This window comes from Maylandia zebra, linkage group LG22 (assembly GCF_041146795.1).
Source record: "Maylandia zebra isolate NMK-2024a linkage group LG22, Mzebra_GT3a, whole genome shotgun sequence".
Lineage (NCBI taxonomy): Eukaryota > Metazoa > Chordata > Actinopteri > Cichliformes > Cichlidae > Maylandia > Maylandia zebra.
The window spans coordinates 10,558,785-10,580,974 of record NC_135187.1 but is presented as its reverse complement, the minus strand read 5'-3'; the positions used below and the strand labels follow the sequence as shown (position 1 = coordinate 10,580,974).

Sequence of the window (22,190 nt, the reverse complement as noted above, 5' to 3'; positions counted from 1 at the left end):
ATTGCAAAAGCAGCTAACACGTGAGACCTAAATAAACTGTTTCAAACTGATATTGTTTTTTGTAAACAATTCTCTTTCTTTCTGTGGTGACCCTGCAGCTGCAAAGAAGGCTCAGTGGCTGCAGAAGGAGGAGAAGGCCCGGCGTCTGAGGGAGAATCAGCTGGAGGAGCGCAGGAGGAAGCTGGAAGAGCAGCGGCTGAAGGCGGAGAAACGTCGAGCGCTGCTGGAGGAGAAACAGAGACAGAAGCTAGAAAAGAACAAGGTGAAAAAGTCAAGCTTCCCATTTATCTGTTTGGTTCTTAAAGTTGACATCTGAATCGTCCAAAACTAGACTCTGTAACAAACACTGCATATTTGAACCCTTTCATGTTATTTTATAGGTTGATTTTGATGATTATCACTCAGCTGTTGGAAGAAGCAACCAATACTCAAAAATAATATTTATGTCCAGTCACAGAATACATTTCTGCTCTGCTTAAATTGAGCGCTAAGTAGGGTAAGGGAGTGTTTATGTAACTAAAACACTCTGCTGTACACAGTTTTTAGTATTCGGTGATTTCCCCTGGGACTTCAGATTGATAAATTTTACTATCTGACTGTGGAAAAACTGCTTTGTTGGATAACAGCATCATACAGCAGTAACTAGTCGTGTTGCCATCACAGAGAGGATGCCAAGCATTCAGCAAACAAGCTGCACATAAGTGTTGGGTGGACAAATTAATTGCTGACATCATAAAAATATTCCCATTATGTAACTAATGAGCTTCAGGGCCTTTTTGCACTCGATTCAGTTAGGTTTGGCTTCACATTGCAATTATGCAAGTGCACTAAGGAACCCTACGTGACATCTAAGCCTCCTGTCTTCCTTGCATATGTTGGCTGCATCTCATTATACTTTTGTGACCTCATTTACCATGCTTTTGCATGCTGTCATTTTGAATAGATTAAAATAAATGAAGAGATTCACTTTTTACAGGTTTACACACTGCTGCTGTGATTTAGCCTCTTTCATTCTACCTGAAAATCCCTGTTAGGGGATCCTACTACACTCATTTAAAGCTCCTTATTACTTTCAGAGTGGCTTTGTGTGACTCAAAATTCAAAATGATCCTTATTTACTTTACACTGGCCCTAGTTGTAACTCCCAATTACATTCACTGTCTAAAACAAGCAGTTTAAGCTATATTTCCCCTGCCTTTAAACCAGGTTTATTTTGATTGGCTGCTGCTGCCAAATGGAAGGTTTTAACATCAGGTGGGTGGGGCTTCTGGGCTCACACTCAAAGTGCAAGAGATTATCATATTAAAGATATCTACTCTAACTGACGTCACATCGGGCCAAGAGTAGAAAGAAACAGTGATTAGCTCGTAATTTTAACCTTTGGGCATGTTTTAAAAGACTGTGCAGCATTAGTATAGTATACAGACAAGTGACCAATAGCCACGTGACATTAACTTGTCCACTCTTTTGGACATGTGACAATCATGGTGACAATATAGGAGGATCAAGTGAATAAGACCCCAGCCTCACAGACATACAGACCAGTCAGTAACCCCATTGTACCCGCCTGCTGCTAGTGGAAAATTGTTGGCAAAAAACATTGTGATTAGCTTGGTTGTTAGCATTTTGCTGCAATCATAGCTTGAATTGAACTCATGGACTTGCTGAACTGAAAAGTGTGATACAAACTGGAAATGGAGACCGTTTGCCTTCAAAGTAAAAGTTTAAAACATGTTGGCCACAGGGGTGAGGCACAGCTTTTACTTTGAAGGAGAACCTTATCCACTTCCAGTTTCCTTTGCACTTTTCTCAAGTTGTACTTATGCTGGGCTAGTAATTACCTATTAATTCTTACCAGCAGCTGTCAGACTCTATAACACAGTTAAACATCCTTTTGGTTATCGAACACATCAGCTTGTTTGTTCACTGCACATTTTATACATGTCTCCGTACAATATTTCTATACATATTTCTGTACATTGTTACCTGTATATACGAACTTAGGTTGCTTATGTATATAGGACCACCTTGTGTCTTCCTTTTATATTTTATATTCCCCTTGCTATAAGAGCTGTGTAAAACCCAAATTTCTCATCTGTGGCATAATAAAGGTCTATTCTATTCTATTCTATTCTATTCTATTCTATTCTAATAATTAAGCTGTTAAGCTGTCATTTCCGGTGCATATTTACTATAAAGATGTCATAGTTTAACACTGACTGTGTGTTTCTTCATGTAGGAGAGATATGAGGCAGCTATCAAGAGATCGACCAAGAAGACTTGGGCCGAGATCCGCCAGCAGAGGTGGTCCTGGGCAGGCGGACTAAACCAGACCTCCCGCAGAGAGAGTGAGTTTCAGATGAACCTAAACTATAATTATAATGATAATAATAATAGTAATACAAGCACATATGTATGATTTTCTCTCTGTTAACTCAAGTCTTTGTGCTGCACAGACTTGTGACTCACTGCTTCAGCTGATGCAACTCAAGGAAATAGCTCATGAAGGGTTTGCTGTCACAAGGGTGGGGTACCAGAGGCAGATGACCTACTCAGTAATTTATGATTATACCACTCGTAATTCCTCACTGTTGTTTGGGCAAAAATCAGTCCTGAGCGTCACAGTTGTTCATTTAAACTCAGAAGGACGAGCTTGAAGGTAGCCGTCACGCTCACGTTTCATTAGATCAGAAGTGTGAAGTGTGTTTTTTCAGGGAGCTGTGAACTTATTTCCCCGTTTTCAAACTTCTGTTAATGCTGTGTGACGGGGTGGTGCTGAGGGCAGCACAGTTACCTCTCCTCCAAAGTGTGAAAGGCCCTGATTGTGTGTGGAAACGTGAGTGATATTTTAGTTTTGGTAGCAGGAAGAAAGCTCGAGGTATTTACTCTGAAATGTGACTTCTAACTACACCCCCCCCTCCCACGCTTTCCCCCAAATTTCCTCCCCATTTCCCTCCAAATCTGACTCCAGATTAGATGATAGTGAGTCTAATCTCAGAAAACGGTGAGTCCCTGTTCACAGCTGCATGTTCCAACCAAAGCAGCCCCGTCTCTTGTCAGCCCTCAGCTGGGGCCGCCGCCTGCACCCCGGCCGCCTTGTGAACAGTTGTTGTCTGTTGCGTTCTCTCCGGTGCAGGCAGATGCTCGGCCTCCACGGTCAACTTGCCGAGACAGGTGGACCCTGTCATTAACAACAGGCTGTCCAAGTCCTCTGCCACGCTCTGGAACTCCCCCAACAGAAGTAAGGACGACCCGACGTCAGTGTCCACCAGGCTTCCTCTTCCCTCTCCCTTTCCCTTCCAGTTCATCCCCCTCCTTTTCCACCTTCCCCTTCTCCTCTTACCCTAATCTGGTTTTGTTTTATTATAACTGTCGTCTCTGGTGGCCTGCCTGCCTGCCTGTGCTTGGTGACTGGTCATTTACCACCTACTCCCTCCTCTTAATCACGCTCTCGGTCTCGTGTGCATCGTGTTTTTGTTTTTTTTACTTTTTTCTTTAATTTCAGTTGGTGGCTTGTCATTGATTTGAGTCTCCTCTGCATTTTTGATCAGCCTCCCTTTCACCTTGACATCACTGAGCCATATTTTGTGGTATATTTTGGTGTTTCATAGGCTTATAAGTTCACATCTTGTCACCTCCTTTTTGGTTGTCCCCTCCACTGTACTGTTGGTGGTTGGCTGTGCTGGTGGTGGTGGTGATGGTGATGGTATAGGTGGAAGGTATAGTGTGATTGTTGCAAGTGAATCAACTTTATCAACTAAATGCAAATATATATTTTTATGCTGCCTTAAACTATACAATATTGGATTGTTTCCTTTGGTTTTACATGTTTATCGATGTAATGGCTCAGTCACACTAGAGTAAAAAAGGACAGAAACTTCATCGCGACTAAGAAACATCAGTAGTGGTCCAGGGAATCTGCAAGTAGTTTTGATCTCAAGGGTTTGACAGTAATAAACACAGACAGATTGCCAAAACATTGCAATCAATCTGTGCTGATGAGTGCTAATTAGCTGGGATGCATCTCTTTGAAATAGAGGGCATTACTCAACTGGTTGTATTCTGATTATATGAGTGTAAACAAGCAAGGTTGCTGTGCACCCATGTCATTTAAATCGCCATCCAGCAGCAACAACTATTTGTAGAGGAACTTCTGTTTCAAGCCTGTAAGGTTATGGCTGGACTCTCACCATAAGTAGATACTTTGAATTTCTGTGTATGCTGACAGCAACAGCTTTGCAGCTAATGGCAACAGATTTGTTCATAATCACTGAATTGTTACAAATAGATTGCACATAACTGCTAGCTTGACTCTATTCAATCACAAGCTGGTAGGAGACTAATATCAGACTGACGCTGTTTTATTTGTTTTATCGCACCAAAAGCCACTTTAATGATGGCATCTGACTGCAAGACTAAAGCAAATGTTTCAAAGGCAACAAGCTCACAGGGTTAAAAGTTTTGGTCATGCCACAGTCTCCGGCCATTATTTTCCCTGCACAATCTGATATCCCTGTGTTGGTGTTATTCTTTTATCATCATAATAATATTGATCCAGGATCAACATTGCCATGACCACTGATGATGTCTGAGCATTTAGTTTAGCATTAGCCAAAATTTTTGAATGACCAAAATGAACTAAAACCAAGCTGAACGTTTGTTTTAGAAGAGTTTTATATAGACAAATGCATTTTTCCCTTTTCCCCACATTGAAAAGCTATGACATCACCAATGTGATTAATCTGTTACAATTTTGATCCTGGACAGACGTTATTATAACGATGCAGCTACAACACCAGCACGCAGATATCAGATACAGTTTTTTGACTGTAGTATAAGACATTTTCTTACTTTTAGGTTTATGTAAAGATACTTTTCAAGTATATATTACATCATTCCTCTTGTTCAAACAGTGCATAAAATTAAGCAACAAGCCCTACAGTTAAAATAAGAAACTCATCATGAAACTGTGCGAGCTAGCTCTGTAAGGTTCAACAACAAGTTGAAAGTTTTTCCTCCAAGATCGTGTTTATGCTTAGAAGTGGATTTTCTAATTTCCTGAATTGTTGGTATAACTTAAATAGGCGTTAGCACGATTATTTCTACACCGTGTGTGGACTGTGCACATAAGTCAAGCTAAACAGCAACATCAGCATGCTAACATGCTCCCAATGCTAACACGCAGACTTTTAGCATATATAAAATTCCCTTAGTTTACTGTGTTAGCATGCTGGCATGTTTTTATTAGTACTTAACACAAGGTTTTGCTTCAGAGGGAAAATGATAAAATGGAGTACTTGGACGCATAGCCATCAACCTGAGTTAGTATGACAGTTTCACTGTAGCTCATCAGTAACATGAAAAAGCTACTCAAATATTTCTGTCATTGCTGTTAATTACATTGTTGTTGTCACGCACAACTTGACAGATCTAGGTTTGCTATATATATATTTATATAAAGCTCTTGCATATTGTCTCAGACTTATATCCGTTATATGTGTACTCAGCTGAGATTTCAGAGACCTTTTACTATAAACAAGCCACATTCACGCCGCCGCCAACCCCTCCAGCATCAAAATGCAAACTTTTTTCACTCTTTAAAAGCAAAAAATAATCATAGACACAAAGTAGTAAATTGAAACAAATTGCCACCAGAATTTGATGAAAATGCACAACAGATTTGGATTTTTCTTTTTTTGCTTTTATCCATTTGTTAAATTTGAAACATTGCTGTAGGTAATATTTTTTCATTCCATTAAAATAATATTTCAAATATCTGAAACTTTTGTTTGAGGTTGTAGAAAAGTATAAGATGATTTTAGCATGCCACGTAACAAATATATAAAAATATTTCACTAAAAATTCTTCTAAAAACTGGATTTTCAGGCCAATTGTAATTGTCTTTCGATTATTTAAGGAGTTAGTTAATAATAACAAGAAATGTTATTTTACAAGAACTGAATAATTTCAGGTAAATGCTGACAATTAGACATTTAATCATAATAATAAATAGAAGTAGTCGCTTTAAGATATTTTTCAGCTTGTAACAAACTGAGCAGTTGTCTTTTTGTCAGCAGTACAATAGTATGTCTAAATTGCTCTATCAGACTTCTTTTATCAATCTCCCGAGTTCCCACATACACACACTTAAGCGACACTGTCTTCATCTCATTTCGTCACGCCTCATGACGTGTTATTATTGATCGTATCACCCACGGTGCAATCACCAGCTCGGTTATCGGCTCGCTCGCGAACACAATACAGATTCAGATTTTGTGCTTGATCATCACTAATACAGACACTCCGATACTGCAGGCACATGAAAGGACGGTCGATAGCAGAGCTGCTGTCTCTGGGCCAGTTTGCAGAGGGTGGCGGGATGGTGACGTTTACAGATGCAGGTACCTCGAGGTGAACGGTCGATCAGCAGGCGGCAGCTCAGCCTCCCTTTGCCACATTGGAGAAGGAAGAGGAGGAGGGAAAACACTGTTGCTTAGCAACAGGAGGTAGTCGGGTTATCAGTTTGTCATAAAACATGCTGTGAGAAGGATCTGTCCTGTGTGCAGCAGAGGTGGCTGCCTTTACGGTGGAGGTTTAAGAGTGGCGGCATCTCGAATGAGTCGTAGCAGCTCTGATCACACTGACCCTTGTGTACATGTGGTGTTTGTCTGTAGGTGAGGTGTCTCACACTCTGGCTGGTGTGTGTCGTTAAAACAGAGGAATGAAAAGAATCTGAACTTCATCGTCACACATGGACGCTTCTATAAAAAGCATGTTGTTGGTTAAAATTACCGGACAACAGACAGGAAGTCGCCAAAAACCCGACCGGCTGTCGTAAATTGACAGACGTCACAGTGAGACTCTGTCTGGCTGTGGGGTTTTGGACCAAACAGTGAAAGCAAGACTGTCAAACTCATTTTAGATCCTGGGTGTGATGTGCAGCCTAATTTCATCTCGAGTGGACCGAACCTAAAAGCGTTTGCTTAAATCTTTAATTTTTTCCCAGTTTTTGTAACAGTAGCCAAAAAAGCTTAAATTAAAGTTACCACTTTTTACATTTAAACAACTGACAACAGAAAGTATTTCACCCAGCTTTTCTCATTTAATAATGAACCACAACAACAACTTCTCTATATCTAAAAATACTTTTAACCTTTCAGACATTTCCACTGTTGAGTATTCGGGTTGGCATCACCACAAAAGGCTTACCATGTTTTTGTACTTTTGTTTTTTACCATTATTGAAAAGTAACAGTAACTAAGGGGTTTACTCCAGTTTTCACACTTAAATGATACAGTTTGCTGAGCTGTTTTTGGCCCCCGGTCTGCATGTTTGACACCAGTACGTGATGTTATTGAGACAATAACAATATCGAATTACCAAGTGATGCTGGTAGAAGTGAAAGTACGAGTTCTGCTTTCTTCTGTCATTTGTTAAATGTGGCATCATGTTTTTAAGGCTGTGGTTTTACTTCAGTTTCTTTTAGTTTAATAATACTATTCACAGAAAGTTCTCTGGAAAAACAGCTGAGTTTAAGCCAGGGAAAATACAGAGTATATTCATCTTTTATTTATTGTGGAAAAACTACTTAAAGCTTAGCTCCAGGAAAAACAGATACATTTACCACACTCGTGGCAAACGAGCACAAGCTTCATGCTTCGTCCTGCTTCTTTACATTTCTCACCTGACCCTGACGAGAGTCTAGTTTCCTCTCAGACCTCTTTAATTAGCAGCAGTATGCTGAAAAAATAAATGTTCTAGAGTTCTACATATTGTTACAGTGTAATAATATGTGTTAGTCATTTAGATAAATACTAAAAATACATTGTTTTTCTTACAATATGCTGCATGGATTAGAAAGAAAACCATCTAAGAAGCAAGGAGGGCTAAATGTTAAAATGTTAACATTAATAGTAGAAATTGTCATTATGTAACTGATTAGATATTTAGATTGTTGTTATTGGTGCTTTAACGCCACACTGTTTACTGCTTTAAATATTGTAAATCATCATTATCTATAATCTATAAATCATTAAAAATGTTGTATTCAATGTTTGCTGTTTTAGTTTCAGCATATACATACACCGCCCAGTTTTACTTTGTTCTGTATGTATTAAAATGCACACCCAGTTATCTGTATACGTCTTTATCGTCAAACCTTGACTCAAACCACGTGTACGTGCGCTCCTGTGAGTGCCATTTATTCTTTCTTTCTCCCACCCTTTATTACAATCTGTTGGATTATATCCTCCTGTTGTTGCACGCTGACCCTTTATCACATGAGACTCGCTAAAGAAGCACGCAGAGCCATGTTCAGGTCGGAGGAGTGCGTCTGTGCTTGCAGGACAAACAGCACAGAACCCAGAAAACTCTGAGGGCCCTTAGCAGTTAGTGTGGGGTCGTGTAAATGGCCAAAGTGGGTCTTACCTTTGTTTTTGAGTGGTAAGTCGTAAAAATGAACTGGGGACACTCCTCTGTGTGTGTGGGTTTTGTTTTTTTTAATATTTGATGTCTTTGTGCACAACATGTTCAGGCGTTCATCCTGTACGACTTCTCTTCAGTGTTGAGTCTCATCATGTCTGAAAGGCAGGCTGGAGTTTGACCAAACATTTCTCAGCAGCAGTAAGACTCACTGGATGAGTTAAACCTCAGCGGTCAGAGCTAAAGAAGCACTGAGCTCAGGAGTCTGGGGATTTCCTATTTTTCCTATTGTTCACAAATCCCATGAATAAACTGCTTTATGGGGCTCCATTGTTGCTCAAAATCTCCGTGACATGCAGGTTTTTTTTACCGTCAGAGTGCTGCCACAAACTATTCCCTCCAGAACACCAAATGAGTATTAATCCGCTGTTGAAAATAGTTCCTACAGTTGCTCTATTTCTTCCTGTTGAAGTTTTACCTTTAAATCATATATTAATTCTTAGGCCTCCAGTTTATCCATTATTATCTACTCTTTGGAGAACGTTCTCTGATTGGCTGCCTGTTGCAAACCAAAGGTTTGAACAGCAGGTGGGTGGGGCTTCTGCACTCGCTTATAGGTGTGTGTGCAGGTGATCGTGTAAATAATATGCCTGTTTGATATCATACAGAGCTTTTGACTCACAGGATGCTGGGAACCAAACCCCAACAAAAAGAACAGATTTTATTGTACAAAGCGATTTGGAATAAAGTATTTATAAATCAAATAAAAATTGAATTTTAATCATATTTAATTTCTTGGTTCCACCTGCTGATATTCGAATCAACCAGTGAGCGTTGATGCTTCCCAGAAATGTTTCCGTAGCTGAGCTTGCATTCAGGTGCAGGTGGAAACTCGTGTAAAATCCTGTGGACTAATCTGCATTTTATTCCTGTCTGAGAATTCAAACCCTGAAGACACAAACACATTGACGGTCTGAGGGTTTGTCTGGCTAAATAAACACACGATGAAGGTGTTTATTTACAGGTGTTTACATCATAACCAGGTAACATTTCCTCATCCGGCTTCATGTGTGTGTTTTCGTGAGGTTTTCAGCAGCACACGAATGCAGCATAAAAACTCCACTCTGCATCGGATGTAGAGAGGGTGTGTGAGTGTGCGTGAAAGTGTAAAGTGGGAGGTTTTTTAGTGTGTAAGAGGAGTATCTGCTGTAACACTAACTCGACACTGACAGCGCCCTCTTGTGTCAGCCCGCAGCCTGCGCCTCAGCCCGTGGGAGAGCCGGATCGTGGAGCGGCTCATGACGCCGACGCTGTCCTTCCTGGCCCGCAGCCGCAGCGCCGCCACCCTCCTCAACAACAGCGACTCTCGTGAGTGTAAGACACCTGCTATACCTTTCTACCCTTACTCTGCTTAACCTCTGCTCCTGTGCACACACGTCGTATTGTCTGTAGTGATTTTTTTCATTCCTTTCATAAAAGGGAAAGAGTTTGTTTGCTGTGAATCAAACAAAACGGAATAAGATCCTAATCTTCCCCCGTTCTTTTTATCCTTTGTGGAGCATGTGGTATGTTTGTCCTAAACTGTGCCTTGGTTTACTTCGTGGTACATTTATGCCGAGTTCTACACAATATCATCACAAAAACTTCTCAGTCTGAATGATACAGACAGAAAAATGAACGATGATGAGGTCGTAAATCCCTTCATGTCAACCAGTGCCAACAAAACACAAAGCTGTTAGATTGTTTTTAATCCTTGCCATAGCTTGGAGTGTGAGCTGCTCCTGCCGAAACATACAAATCCAAAAGTGGTAACATCTGTTGGAGGCCTTGTACTGTTGTCATGGATGTAAGCAGTCCATGACACATTTGGAATAACGGTGTGCTGGAGTGAACACAGCAAGCAACAAGATCACTGACAGTCTCTGGGACACATCGACAGGCAGAACTATTTTCCAGGCAACAATGTTACTTCAGACTTTTGAATAATATCAGCAGATTTTACAACAGAGATACTAGAGCACTATCTGATGAGCTTGCTCCCATCAGGGATGTATGGGAAAGATGTGTGCAGCTCATTTCACGGAAGGTCAACCCAGAGCCTGAGGTGACAGTGGGTGAAGATTTTGCCCCAAGGAAAATGCTCCTTATGGCGATACATGTCCAGCAATCCAAGCAAATACTACATAATCTGATTTGATATGAATACGAGCTATGCATGGAATTGAAAACATGGGTCAAGATTGACCCGTAACACCACAAATGTAACCATACAGTAGTTCATGATATTAAAGTAAAAAATAAATAGAACAAATTTATTTTAGAGAGCTCTATTCTGATACTTCTCAGTAAAAAGAAGTTAACATAACAACTTTTTATAGATCTTTTAGATAATTCCTGTGAGATTCCAATTACCATTTTGTTAGATTGAGAACGAGAGGTATGCTGTAAAGAAGGCAAAAGAAAAATACTAAAAGCAGCCTTTTCATGGATAAAAGACCCGTTAAAAATCAACCCATTAACATAAGAGATAGTAATAGTTTTGTAAGTAGGTACTTAAACAAAGTGAAGTAAAAAGCAAACTCGCCTCTCTTGCGATATTTTTTTGACTGCCAGTATCTGTCACTTGTTGCATAATTGTTTATTTAGTTTGTTTGTCCCTTTTTTTTTCTGCCCAGTAACATGACATGAGAGCCAAGCTACGATTGGTTGGAGATCAACATTAATTTATGATGTAACATTCACCTAATCGGACACAGTGACAGAAAAGATATATTCTGTGATCTGAACCTGACATTTATTGTTTTCTTTCTGGAGCTTTTGGTCACACAGTTTGGTCCACAGGGTTTTGGACAGAGACAGTTTGTAATTTCCCCTCTGTACATCACCGAAGTCAAACAACCAGGATATGATCCTTCTATTTAAACATAAGTGAGTTTTTCTACGTACTTTTGAACCTCTGGAAATGAAGGACTACTTATAAAAATGGCAGTAATTGCTTGACAGTTAGTTTTATTAAATGTCTTTAATTAAAGCTGAAAGTCTGCACTTGGCTCACATCTGGGTTGGTTGATTTAAAGTCCACTGACTTGGTGTACAGATGCAAAACTACCAAACATGTGTCATTGTCCAAAACCTTCTGGAAGACATGAGCTTTAAGACATGGCCTCCATCATCTGTGCATTTCTATTACTTTTTCAGAATTTTGTTCTATTTTTAAGTAAAACTCATATTCAGTGTTGATGAGGCGAAATGTAGCTCGAGCTAGTGTTGTCTCATAAAGTGCAAAGATGCTTTAATTAAATATAAAGCTACAATGGAAAGCAATAAAATTTGATTGTGTTTTGAGTGTGATCAATCCGTCACCTTCAGCTCGGCTTCCGTCACTTTGTCGGTCAGCAGGGTCAGCATGTCGTGTTCGCCGTGTGGCCTCACCGTGGGGTTTTTACCACCCTGCATGGTGTGTGTTTGTATGTGTGTGTGACCTCGGCCCTGCTGCCGCTCTCTGCATGTTTGTTTGTCACTCAGACTCTCACCACTGCTCCCGTTCAGCCTCGGCCAGCCCGCTGAACGCCTGCTCCCATCATCACCCGCACCAGAACACCGCAGAGCGCTGGAGGGTCTCCTCGGCCAGCACGCCGGACATCACCCAGCGCCAACGCCGCCGAAACTCCACCCCGGTAGGAGAGCGTGATTAGGATTAAACAGTTTTTGAGTATATTATCATTTTCACTAAGTAGCCCTGATATCCTGCTATGGTAACAGAAATCTGCATCAGGATTAATCATATTCTAATCAATACTTCATATAAATAATTGTTGTGTGTTGTTCATCGTAACAAAACTGTCATAATGGACCAAAGTTTCAGATCAGGTCAGAGGTCACTAGTCATCATCTTCAGACAGAATTTTCCACTCTAGGATTCGAATGATGAGTGACAGGAGTGACAGCCCTATTATGGTCATCTCAGCCATAGAGGCCACACCCACCATCTGCTTAAACCTACTTGTGAGGGGCAGCCAGTCAGAAGGCAGTTGGCTTAAAGGGGGAGGAGCTAAAATAGCTTGTACAGAGTACACAGAGTAGTAAAAGTTTTAGTTAGTTTTCAGTGGAGTAAAATTAATTTTAACGCTCCAGTTAATGCCATAAAAACAACAGCTAACGAGACATTTTTTGTCCAGGAGGTGATTCGATGAACATGGATGGTAAATGAAGCCCAGAAATAACAAAACTTCCTTTTATAAAAACATCACTGGATGGTGTCAAACATTACATGCAGAGAAAACCTTGAATAACAAATCTAACTTAACAAATAACGAACAAACCCAAACAGGGGAAAGCAAATTGGAAAAAGGTGACTGAGTCTATTGTTGAGTCTTTCTACAGCACACAGCATGAATCACACACAAACCTTATGAAAAGTATTATACCTAATAACATTCAGAAGACTGCAGCTATAATGAACTGGGTTTCATTTTCCAGCTCCAGCAGGATTTAAATTACACGATTATATAATAAGGTAAAAACTGGTTATTTGTCTCATCTCTTCCTTCAAGGTGGATAAAAAGAAGAAAGAGAAGAAGGACAAAGAGCGAGAGAATGAAAAAGAGAAGAGCGCTCTCACAAAAGAGAAAGTGCAGAAGAAAAGACAGACGGCATCGCCTACGACCACGATCCAGAGATCCAGGCCAGAGACCAGGTATCGCAGCAGATTACCTGCTTTACATCAGATAAATATGTCCAAAAACTGTGGTTTATTAAGCAAACGGTTAATTAACTCTGTGTTAATTTAGGCGAGAAGCTGGGAGATAGACTGCTTTAGCCTTGGAGCAGATTAATGTGTGGCAGATGGTCGAAGGTGGAGTAACCTAACGTTTAAAAGAGACGCTGCTGGACTCTAGCAGCAGGTCTGTTAGAGTGAGACTTGCAGTTCTCAGACAGAATCGGGTTTTCCTCCTGAATGATCACAGGAGGAAATGACGGCTCTCTGCAGAGATTCATGACGGCTGAATGTGGAGTTTCACATTGAGTCACTCCCAACTTCCACATGACCTAGTTTTGTTTTTTTATGTAGAGCGCTGGGAACCTTTTTACCTTTTCCTGCACTGATCTGAAATGTCGTTTCTCCCCTCTCTCTCATCTCTGGTACTCGTTCTGCTCATATTTCACCTCCTGTCTGCTCCTCAGCACCCTGAGGCCCAAAAACAGACCTCCGTCACCTGCCGCCCCCAAAAGTCGCCCCCTGTCCCCACTGGTGCCAGCAACAGGTGCCGCGAAGACCGCCTCGGGCAAGAAAACGCCTCCTCCTCCTGGCATCAAGACCCGACCGAAACGGGCCCAGACGCCTGCCAGAGTGCAGCCCCAGGCGGTTTCTGCTGTCACCGTGGAAACGGGCCATGAACCCCAGCAGCCCGACACTTCAGAGGAGAAAAAGAGTGAGTGTGGGTATCACGCTGATGATGTCTGTGGCTTCAAGGTGACCTGGAGGTTTTGGCTGACATTCACCATGCAGTAATCTGTGTGTGTGTGTGTGTGTGTGTGTGTGTGTGTGTGTGTGTGTGTGTGTAAGCTCAGCTTACAGTGACCTGAATGCATCAGGAACTGAACTTGACGATTAATTTAGTGACAGTTTTGTGACTCTTCCATGAAACGTGCAAAAATAAAACCACAATCCTCACCCTAGAGTGTTCACCGATGTCCTGTCGAAATCAAATGCTCAAGCCTGCATCCAGGAGGATGTTAATAAGAAGTTTTAACGTGCATTTCTGATTGAAGCATCCAAGTCATGCTCAATTTGTAGGCAAATCTATAATTCCTTCATTCCCGATTGCATCTATTCAGTGAAAACGATAAAGAAAACAGAAGCTGAAACATGCAGCCATCTTTAAATTCAGCTTTAGTTTTGTGATAGAACGTGATTCAGCTTTGTGGTGACAAATAAGATGTGTGTAAATCACAGAAACAACCATAGATCTAGAAAATGTCTGGAGAGGACTGTCAGTACGCCGTCATGTTGAAGCTGCTCTTTTGTTTAAAGAGGAGGAAAGTGGTGAGGCGTGATTGACGTACTCGCTCATGGTGTCTGACAAAATGTCTTTTCACGCTGTCGCTGTGATCTGCGCTGTGTGGCTTCCTTTATAACACTGGAAGCTTTAAAATTGATTAAATGCTAAATCAGACCTTACTGTTAAAACGTCTCTTTCTCGCCTCTCTATCAGCCCCGGGTAACGTTCCTGCCATCGTGGTGTCCTCCGCACCGGCCACTCCTCTTTCTCCCAGCCCGCCGGTCGTATCAGCAGCGTCTCCAACTGTACCGAGCGTAGAACCTGCGGCGACCACCGTCAGCAATCCCGCTCCTTCTCCTGCACCTGCTGCCGCCTCCACCCCGGCCGCACCGGCCAGCAGCAGGCCGTCGGCAGGCACTAACGACCCAGAGGAGGCCGCTCGCGTCCTCGCAGAGAAACGCAGACAAGCCCGAGAGCAACGGGAGAGAGAGGAGCAGGAGCGTCTGGAGCAGGAGCAAAAGAAGAAGTGAGACCTGCTGTCCACACAGACTGTGTGCCTCATAAAATATGATAACACAATGCATGACAGACCATGTTTTCCTGAGTTTGTAAGGCAGATTTTGGATAAACACTTAACATTGTGCTGTGATCTAAACCCAAATAGACACTCACTAGTAAACAAAACATTAAAGCAACACAGTTGCTTTAATGTCAGCAAACCTACAACATAATAAAATGCATCATCTCAGGCACACGTTCAAAAAAGATATTATTTAGGAGAGGGCGCCACAGACCGCTGATGCGAATGCAGCTTGTAACGCAGAACCTTCTCCTCAGGATCCTGCAGGAGGAGGCAAGGGCCCGGGAGGCAGAGGAGAGGAAGCGCAGGGAGGAGGAGGCTCGCTTCATGGCCGAGCAGCAGCGCCTGAGAGACGAAGCCAGGAGAGCTCAGGAGGAGAAGGAGGCGCAGGAGAGAGCGAAGGTCGAGCAGGAGGAGAACGAGAGGCTGCAGAGACAGGTGGGTGATGACAGGAGTTATTAAGATGCTGCAGATTATGTCATTCCAACTTGAATAAGACCAGTGCATACGTGAGTCCAGGAGGTAGGAACGCTGGGTTTAATGGTGGTTTAGTCCCGGGCTTTAAGCTAAGTCAGTAAAAAAATTAATAGATTCTGGTATAAATATGCTTCAGTACATTTCATTTAGTCCACACAAAGGCTTCAGGAGGGGAACAATGATTCGAGTTGCCTTCCATCACACCATGATAACCGTAATATGATAAAATGCACACATGGGCCAAAGTTTACCACTTCTCTTCAGGTCTCTTGTCTGCCTTCAGCATTGAGCTGTTTCTTCATACTTTGAAGGGTGCAAAGGATCCACTTGTGCATCCTCGATTATGGCTCCTCCTGCAAGCCTCCTCTCCCCTCTGTCCTCCACATACATTCAAGGATTTCAAGACATCCTTTCTGAGATTGATTTTCAGGTCACAGGCAGTAGGGCAAAGGAAATGAGAAGGTGCGACTTAATGAAAAAGGAAAAAGCCAGAGGACATGAGGAGAGAAGGCAGGGATGTGCGAGTTAGGTGCAGAACAAAGCTTTAACATGATGGGCAAAAAATAAAGTGTTAGGTGGGGTGTTCATGAGGAAATAAGCATCACAGTGCAAAAAGAGAAACTTAGAAGCTGATCAAAAAGCAATAAGGCAATAAATTAAAAAATCTCAGTGCTGTGCTGTCTGATTGAGAGCTCTTCTCTCCCTAAATTTAAATGCTCAGAGGCATAATTACTGAGAAAAGTCAAAGGGGAAAGTATGGAAGTCTACTGGATGTATGGAAGCTTGTTTCCAAAGGTTTCGGAGTAATAACTCAAAATTTCAAGTTATTGTGTCAGTTGAAATTTTGAGATCACTGGTTGAAACGAGCTTCCATGGACTTGGGCCATAATGTTCTGAAACATCAGAACATTTTTATAGTATACATCCAGAGTGACCCACAGAGCTACAATGGACACATTAGTGGGAAATACACTTCGTTGAAATAAACCAGAATTATCCTTTAACCCCTTCGGCGTGTTTGTGGTAATCCAGTGAGAATCAGACACCCGTTCCTGACAGATCATCAACTCCACTGTAAATACCCTTTGCTGTGAAACCCCACTTTAATTTTCCATTAACCACCATGAATCCCAGTGATCCCCACATGCAGTAAGCCCATTTACCATCTGGGCAGATTAATGTGCAGGAAACTGTGCTGCTGTGAGCCCAAACATCAGCCTCTGTGACTGTCTGGCATCTGGGCAGATTAAAGAGTATGAGTATGTGCTGCTGTCACTCATGAGCACTAACAGTCAGAGGGCCCTTGTCTGCTGTGGGCACATTCCAGCTGGTGACCTCCATAATGGCGATGAGGGAGCCATTGTGATGGTGGAGGGTAGCGACGGGCCTGTGCTGCCTCTGTCTCGGTCGCCCGGCTCTGGATAAGCAGCGTCAGTGCGCGCCATGCCTGAAGCACTCAGCTCGTCTCGACTCCCCTGCTCCTCTCAATCAGGCCATTGTTCCACCCTGACAGCGAGCTTGCTTCACAGTGGAGTGGCCTCATATTTTTTTAGAGGTCATTTCGCTCAAGTGTTCAGCTAAATGGTCTGAAAATGCGCAGGGCTTGGGGAAGATGCAGGCAAGATTTAAAAAACAGCTGGCTGCACCTCACGACACCTTGTGTTGTTTTCACTGCTGCATTTTAAACATATGTGTGTTTAAATATCCAGTCAAGTATGTAATGGGGGTTAAATAATATGAGGTCAGACCTGAAGGCTGCAGACCTGCAGACCACGCTGAGCAGGTGCTGCCCCCTGGTGGTCAGTTGGTTTCATTTGCATGTTTTTTAATGGTGTAAGGAGCCCCATCTCACTCAACATATGATTGCTGATTGCAGCACACATGACAAGTGTCAGATGGTTATAAGAAGTCAGTCTCATAAATATTTTTGAAGCAATTATTGACTCAAAACTGAAATATTTTAGCAAAATGTAAAGATGTGTGCAAGAAAGGGCCTCAAGCATTATCTGTCATGCTCGAAGAAGCTTTTTTCTTTCTTTTTTTAATTGTCTACATATGCAACAGGTGGCTGGTTTAATATTATTTGACAGCTCACAGCCTTTGCAGAGGGAGTTTCTTTCTTCTGGATGAAAGCCTCAAAGTGCCGAAGAGTCGGGTTAAAAAACAGCTTTGTTACAGCCACAATCACCCAGATAAACCGCAGCGTTTATAGCACAAATGAGCTTGTTTGCTTATTTAATTTGCTATTTTCATTATGTTGCATGGTGGCACGGTGGTTAGCACTGTTGCCTCACAGCAAAAATGTCTGAGTTCAGGTCCACCATCAGGCTGGCGTGAGTTTTTGTGGAGTTTGTGTGGGTTCTCTCTGGGTACTCTGGCTTTTGCTTTGGCTTTGAAAATGTCCTTTCTCATGGCTGTCTTCAGAAAGTGGGGATCTTACTGGCCCAGTAGGCACTGCCAGTCCTCTCCGAGGCCCTCCCCAAACTGCAGCCGTATTATCACAGCTTATTCCAGCTGTAGTCACATCAAAAAGTCATAGTGCATTGTTTTGTAAATACAAGAAAATATGTTTCATATATAGCCTCTCTTTTATTTCTACCTGTATGTTACTTTATTAGGTACATTTAAACTAAAGTTTTCTTATTAAATCTACCTTTACACTACCTATAATATGTTGTACAGCTGTGTGGACAGTGTTAGGCTAATATCCCGTTCCCTTTTGAACCCTCGGTCACCTTTAACTTTTACTTGGTAAGATTTAGAGCAGGAGGGACGCTTATTCTTCTTTTTCTTTAGTTTTACTGTGAAAAACGTTTAAACTTGCTTCATATTTGTATCTTCTTTATTTCAGAGGGAGGAAGCTGAAGCAAAAGCCCGCGAGGAGGCCGAGCGTCAGCGCATAGAGAGGGAGAAGCACTTCCAGAAAGAAGAGCAGGAGCGCCTGGAGAGGAAGAAGGTGAGGCCAAAGAGAGAAAAATATCATCTGTAGAGAGTTCAGAAAGTCACAGACAGTTCACAGTCGAGCTGAAAAACAAGAGCACTGATCTCTCTGTCTGATCTGCACAGCGCCTCGAGGAGATCATGAAGAGGACTCGGAAGAGCGATGCGGGAGATAAGGTCGGTGTGATTCATTCGAAACAGGCTCCAGACTGAACACTTGCTCGCCTTTGTGGAATAACACGAGTCTTGTTCTGCTCTTTGCAATCACAGAGGGATGTCAAAGCGTCTCCTCAGGTCAACGGAAAGGACGCAGAGCCGAGTAAAGGTAACCGTCACCCCTCGTCAACCTTTAAATCAGTCATAAAAGAACACATGTACTCATTCACACGTTTCTACTTTGGCTTTTTCAAAGATTATATCCACCTTTGTGAGATTGTCACCTGGGGCTTTTCCAACCCAAAGGTCTATTACTAACCCAGGAAATATACTGTATATAATAAATGGGCATTCTTTCTTTGGCTTTGAGGTTCCACCAGACAATGGAGTGCTAATATAATGCTAGTGCATGCCACCACAGTAGGTTAGTGTGGTGAAACCTGAGATGACCTTATAAAAAGGCAGTTTATTCCTTCTGTTGTGACACGGGAGGGTGTGCTGTTGTTTCGGCTTGTCGTGTACCTCCTCTTTGTTGTAACCGGACACAAAACACAGACATTGGCAGATTTCCCTGCAGGAGATTCCTGCAGATATATACTTTGATAAAACCTCCGGTATCTGTTTCCTGCATCAGCTTCTTCCCTTCCTGTTCCAGGACTGGACTTTTGTCTAAGCTGCGACACCTTAGGCATGAGCAGAAATGTTTTGTGGGCGGTATGTCCACCAGTATGTCCAACCTAACTGGATCATTAGGGAAAACTACTTTTACTGACCCAAAGAAATCATAAAGAGCCAAAAGTAGAAAAAAACTCTCTAAACTTGACCTCTTAATGCAAAAGGAAGCATGAAGTTTTGTCTCAAAGCGATTAGCTGCACATACAATAATCTTGTTATTTGAGATTTTGGTAGATCTTGGCTATTTTAACAGTTTACATATGACAGAGACTAAAGAATATTAAAGAAAAGGCTGCATTTAATAAGTAGATGTGTCCAAATGTTAGACTGATTCTGTAAACATGTGAAAAGGTTGTTAATGTCCTTTACTTGTCCACGAATTTCTCTGCAGCTCCTGGAAACCTGCAGGCCCCCAGTGCATCGGTGCTCAACCCAGCACAAAACGTTCCTGTTGTTGTAAACGGCGTCCAGCCCTCCGTGCACCAAAACGGCGTCTCAGCCAACGGCACTGACTTCGAGGAGATCATTCAACTGAACAACAGTGGCGGCAGCGGTAACCCCAGCCAGCAGCAGAGCGGGCTGGTGAGTGAGCCGATCATGGCGTTCGAGGGAGGAGAGCCCTTCTTGATGAAAACAGGCCCCATGAAGCCTCAGCATGTCGCAGGTACAGAAACACAACATCAAACAGGAATGTGAGCAACAGGGTGGCTGCTTATCAGTCCTGCCCATCTACTCTAAGACATATGGTAAACATTAGCATGCTAATGTAACAAGGCTACAATTCTGTATCTGCCCAACAACACTGTGTTATTGTTGCAGGAGTAGGTTTACTTTTACAAATCAGCTGCACAAGAATGTTTCTCATGGTAACAGCAGCTCCATTATTAGCTAAACTTTACAAGAAAACACGCCACCCTCGGATAAGAATCGAGGACCAAACCAAGTGTGGCAGAAGTGAGACATAAAACCACTGCTAGCTTAAGAACATTAGAATATTAGAATATAGAAGGAGTTTAATATGAGGTACGGAATTCTCTGAACGTGATGCACATCATCTGCACAAGCGTCCGGATCTATTTTTGAGGAATTCCTGGATGACAGTCGCCTCTGATGAACATGTTGGGCCAGCATGTGCCAGAGGAAATTAAATTGAGGTTAAGTTAAAGAAGAGTAGAAAAGAAGACTGAGGTTGGGCAAGAGAAACATTCAAATGACATTAATAAATCATATTTACACATAAATCTAAGAAGCAGCTGCACAGAATTGTGTGTGAAGGGTGAGTTCACCTGTCGCAGAAAGAAGAATTATTGTTCAGTTATATGGAGAACAGGAGGAATGATTTCCTGAAGCAGTGTGGAGTGGAGTGGGTGTGTCTTAGTTAGTTAGGGTCCTTTAGGCAGCATCGTCCTGCTGAAACCTGCCACAGGGCCAGAGGTGCTGGGATAAGTGCAGGCTGGAGCACGTCATCTCAGCACCTCTGTTCAGCCAGGTTTCCACCAAGAACGATCAAGTCAGAGATGAGCGTGCAAGGCTGCAGCAATAGCTCAGTCTCAGGCGACTTCAGTGGCACTAATGAAGATTTCAATAAGCAGAGATCATTTGGAGGACTGACCATGATTTATTGAGATAGAGAAATTCATTAATTTGACGATTAAGCTCCTGTGATCGATCATGGCAGAACAGAATCCCAGGATTTAGGACCTAAAACCTATTTTTCAATCTTTGAAAACTTGTCCCCTCATCCGAAATCAATCTGGCACCCTTCAACAACGAGTCTCATTTTCATCGAACATATTAAACATAAAACGAACGATACTCACACTCAGGCTTCTGGTTTTGTTCTTTTCCTCCTCCGCAGAGGTCCTGTGAGTCGCCACACATCCACGAAGACGCGCCTTTCGTCTCTGCTTGAGCTATGAGATTCATGCCACACCACAGCGGCTTATAAAACAGCGTGCCAAACAAAACAACCAGCGTTCACCTGCGCTGATTCCACATCCACGGTATCCACAGCGGTGGGACAGCAAGGAGGAGCAGAACTGGCTGGAAAAAAACAAACAAACAAACTCATCTGAAACATTTAAAAAAAAAAAACATAAAAAGCTTAAGTATTCTCTGTCTTCACCGCGTGTTCTGGTGCAGCATTTTTGTCAAGTTTTACCGAAACGTCACATGCAGATTTTATGGTGCACCTTAAAGATGACTGACTGTGTAACAAATTTTAGAAAATGCAGTATAAAATCCTGGAAATACATAATATTTGACAATGGTTGTTATTATTACCATCGCTATGATATTGTTATTGTTACCTTAAGTTGAGCATTGTGTGTGTGCGTGTGTGTTTTGCTGTTTTTTGTCTTGAATTACTGAGTTATTTAACACGGGGAGCATCGGTAAGGACTGGCCACAGTGTATGTAAATGAATAATGAGCCCGGCTGCCTCGGCCTCCTGTTACGGGGGATCTGTGAAATAAAGCTTTATGAAAGGGAGCGAGGTCTCCGTGTGTTTGTGTGCGTCTGTCGGCGATACACAAACGCTCGTCTAACAGACATTTACAGCCCTCGCCACACTGGACTTGAACTGAACTTTTTTGTCTTTCTTTCTGGAGCAAGTGGAAGGGAAAACCTTTGCAATGACTTTATCATTTGTTTAAAAGTGCTGACTTATGGCAGAAACAACCCTTCATAGGTTTGGGTTTTACTATTTTTATGTTCTTTAAGTGACAGGACTAATACAATTTGTGAGAGCAAGATAGCATCCTTTCTAAGCTGACAACTGGGCAGTTAACACCCAGAGACTTGGACTGCAACTGCTATGGTAAAAGTTTAGAGTTTAGAGCTGAATGAAATTAGATTTGCTTACAGAGAGGCCAAAGAAAAACCTGCAGTGATGAGATGATCCTGGATCCTTTCAGTGAGACCTGTAAATATGGATGAAG

At 42.2% G+C, this 22,190-nt stretch overlaps 1 protein-coding gene across 10 annotated transcripts in view; it reads left to right on the top strand.

Annotated features, from left to right (window-relative positions):
• Positions 1–21,741, top strand: part of map7d1b (MAP7 domain containing 1b) — a 54,897-nt gene extending 33,156 nt beyond the window's left edge. For 2 of the 10 annotated variants that reach the window (XM_004548900.3, XM_012918629.3), the window contains 14 exons: positions 99–262; positions 2,240–2,348; positions 3,137–3,241; positions 9,670–9,795; positions 11,947–12,098; positions 12,975–13,117; positions 13,606–13,859; positions 14,637–14,949; positions 15,261–15,441; positions 18,332–18,436; positions 18,547–18,597; positions 18,691–18,745; positions 19,643–19,915; positions 21,110–21,741. In XM_004548900.3, coding sequence (XP_004548957.3) covers positions 99–262; positions 2,240–2,348; positions 3,137–3,241; positions 9,670–9,795; positions 11,947–12,098; positions 12,975–13,117; positions 13,606–13,859; positions 14,637–14,949; positions 15,261–15,441; positions 18,332–18,436; positions 18,547–18,597; positions 18,691–18,745; positions 19,643–19,915; positions 21,110–21,120 — 2,042 coding nt within the window. In that variant the 3' untranslated portion in view covers positions 21,121–21,741. The remainder of the gene's footprint in view (positions 1–98; positions 263–2,239; positions 2,349–3,136; positions 3,242–9,669; positions 9,796–11,946; positions 12,099–12,974; positions 13,118–13,605; positions 13,860–14,636; positions 14,950–15,260; positions 15,442–18,331; positions 18,437–18,546; positions 18,598–18,690; positions 18,746–19,642; positions 19,916–21,109) is intronic. The other 8 variants (XM_004548903.4, XM_004548899.4, XM_004548902.4 and 5 more) reach the window with 8 other exon arrangements.
• Positions 21,742–22,190: the final 449 nt, after the last annotated feature.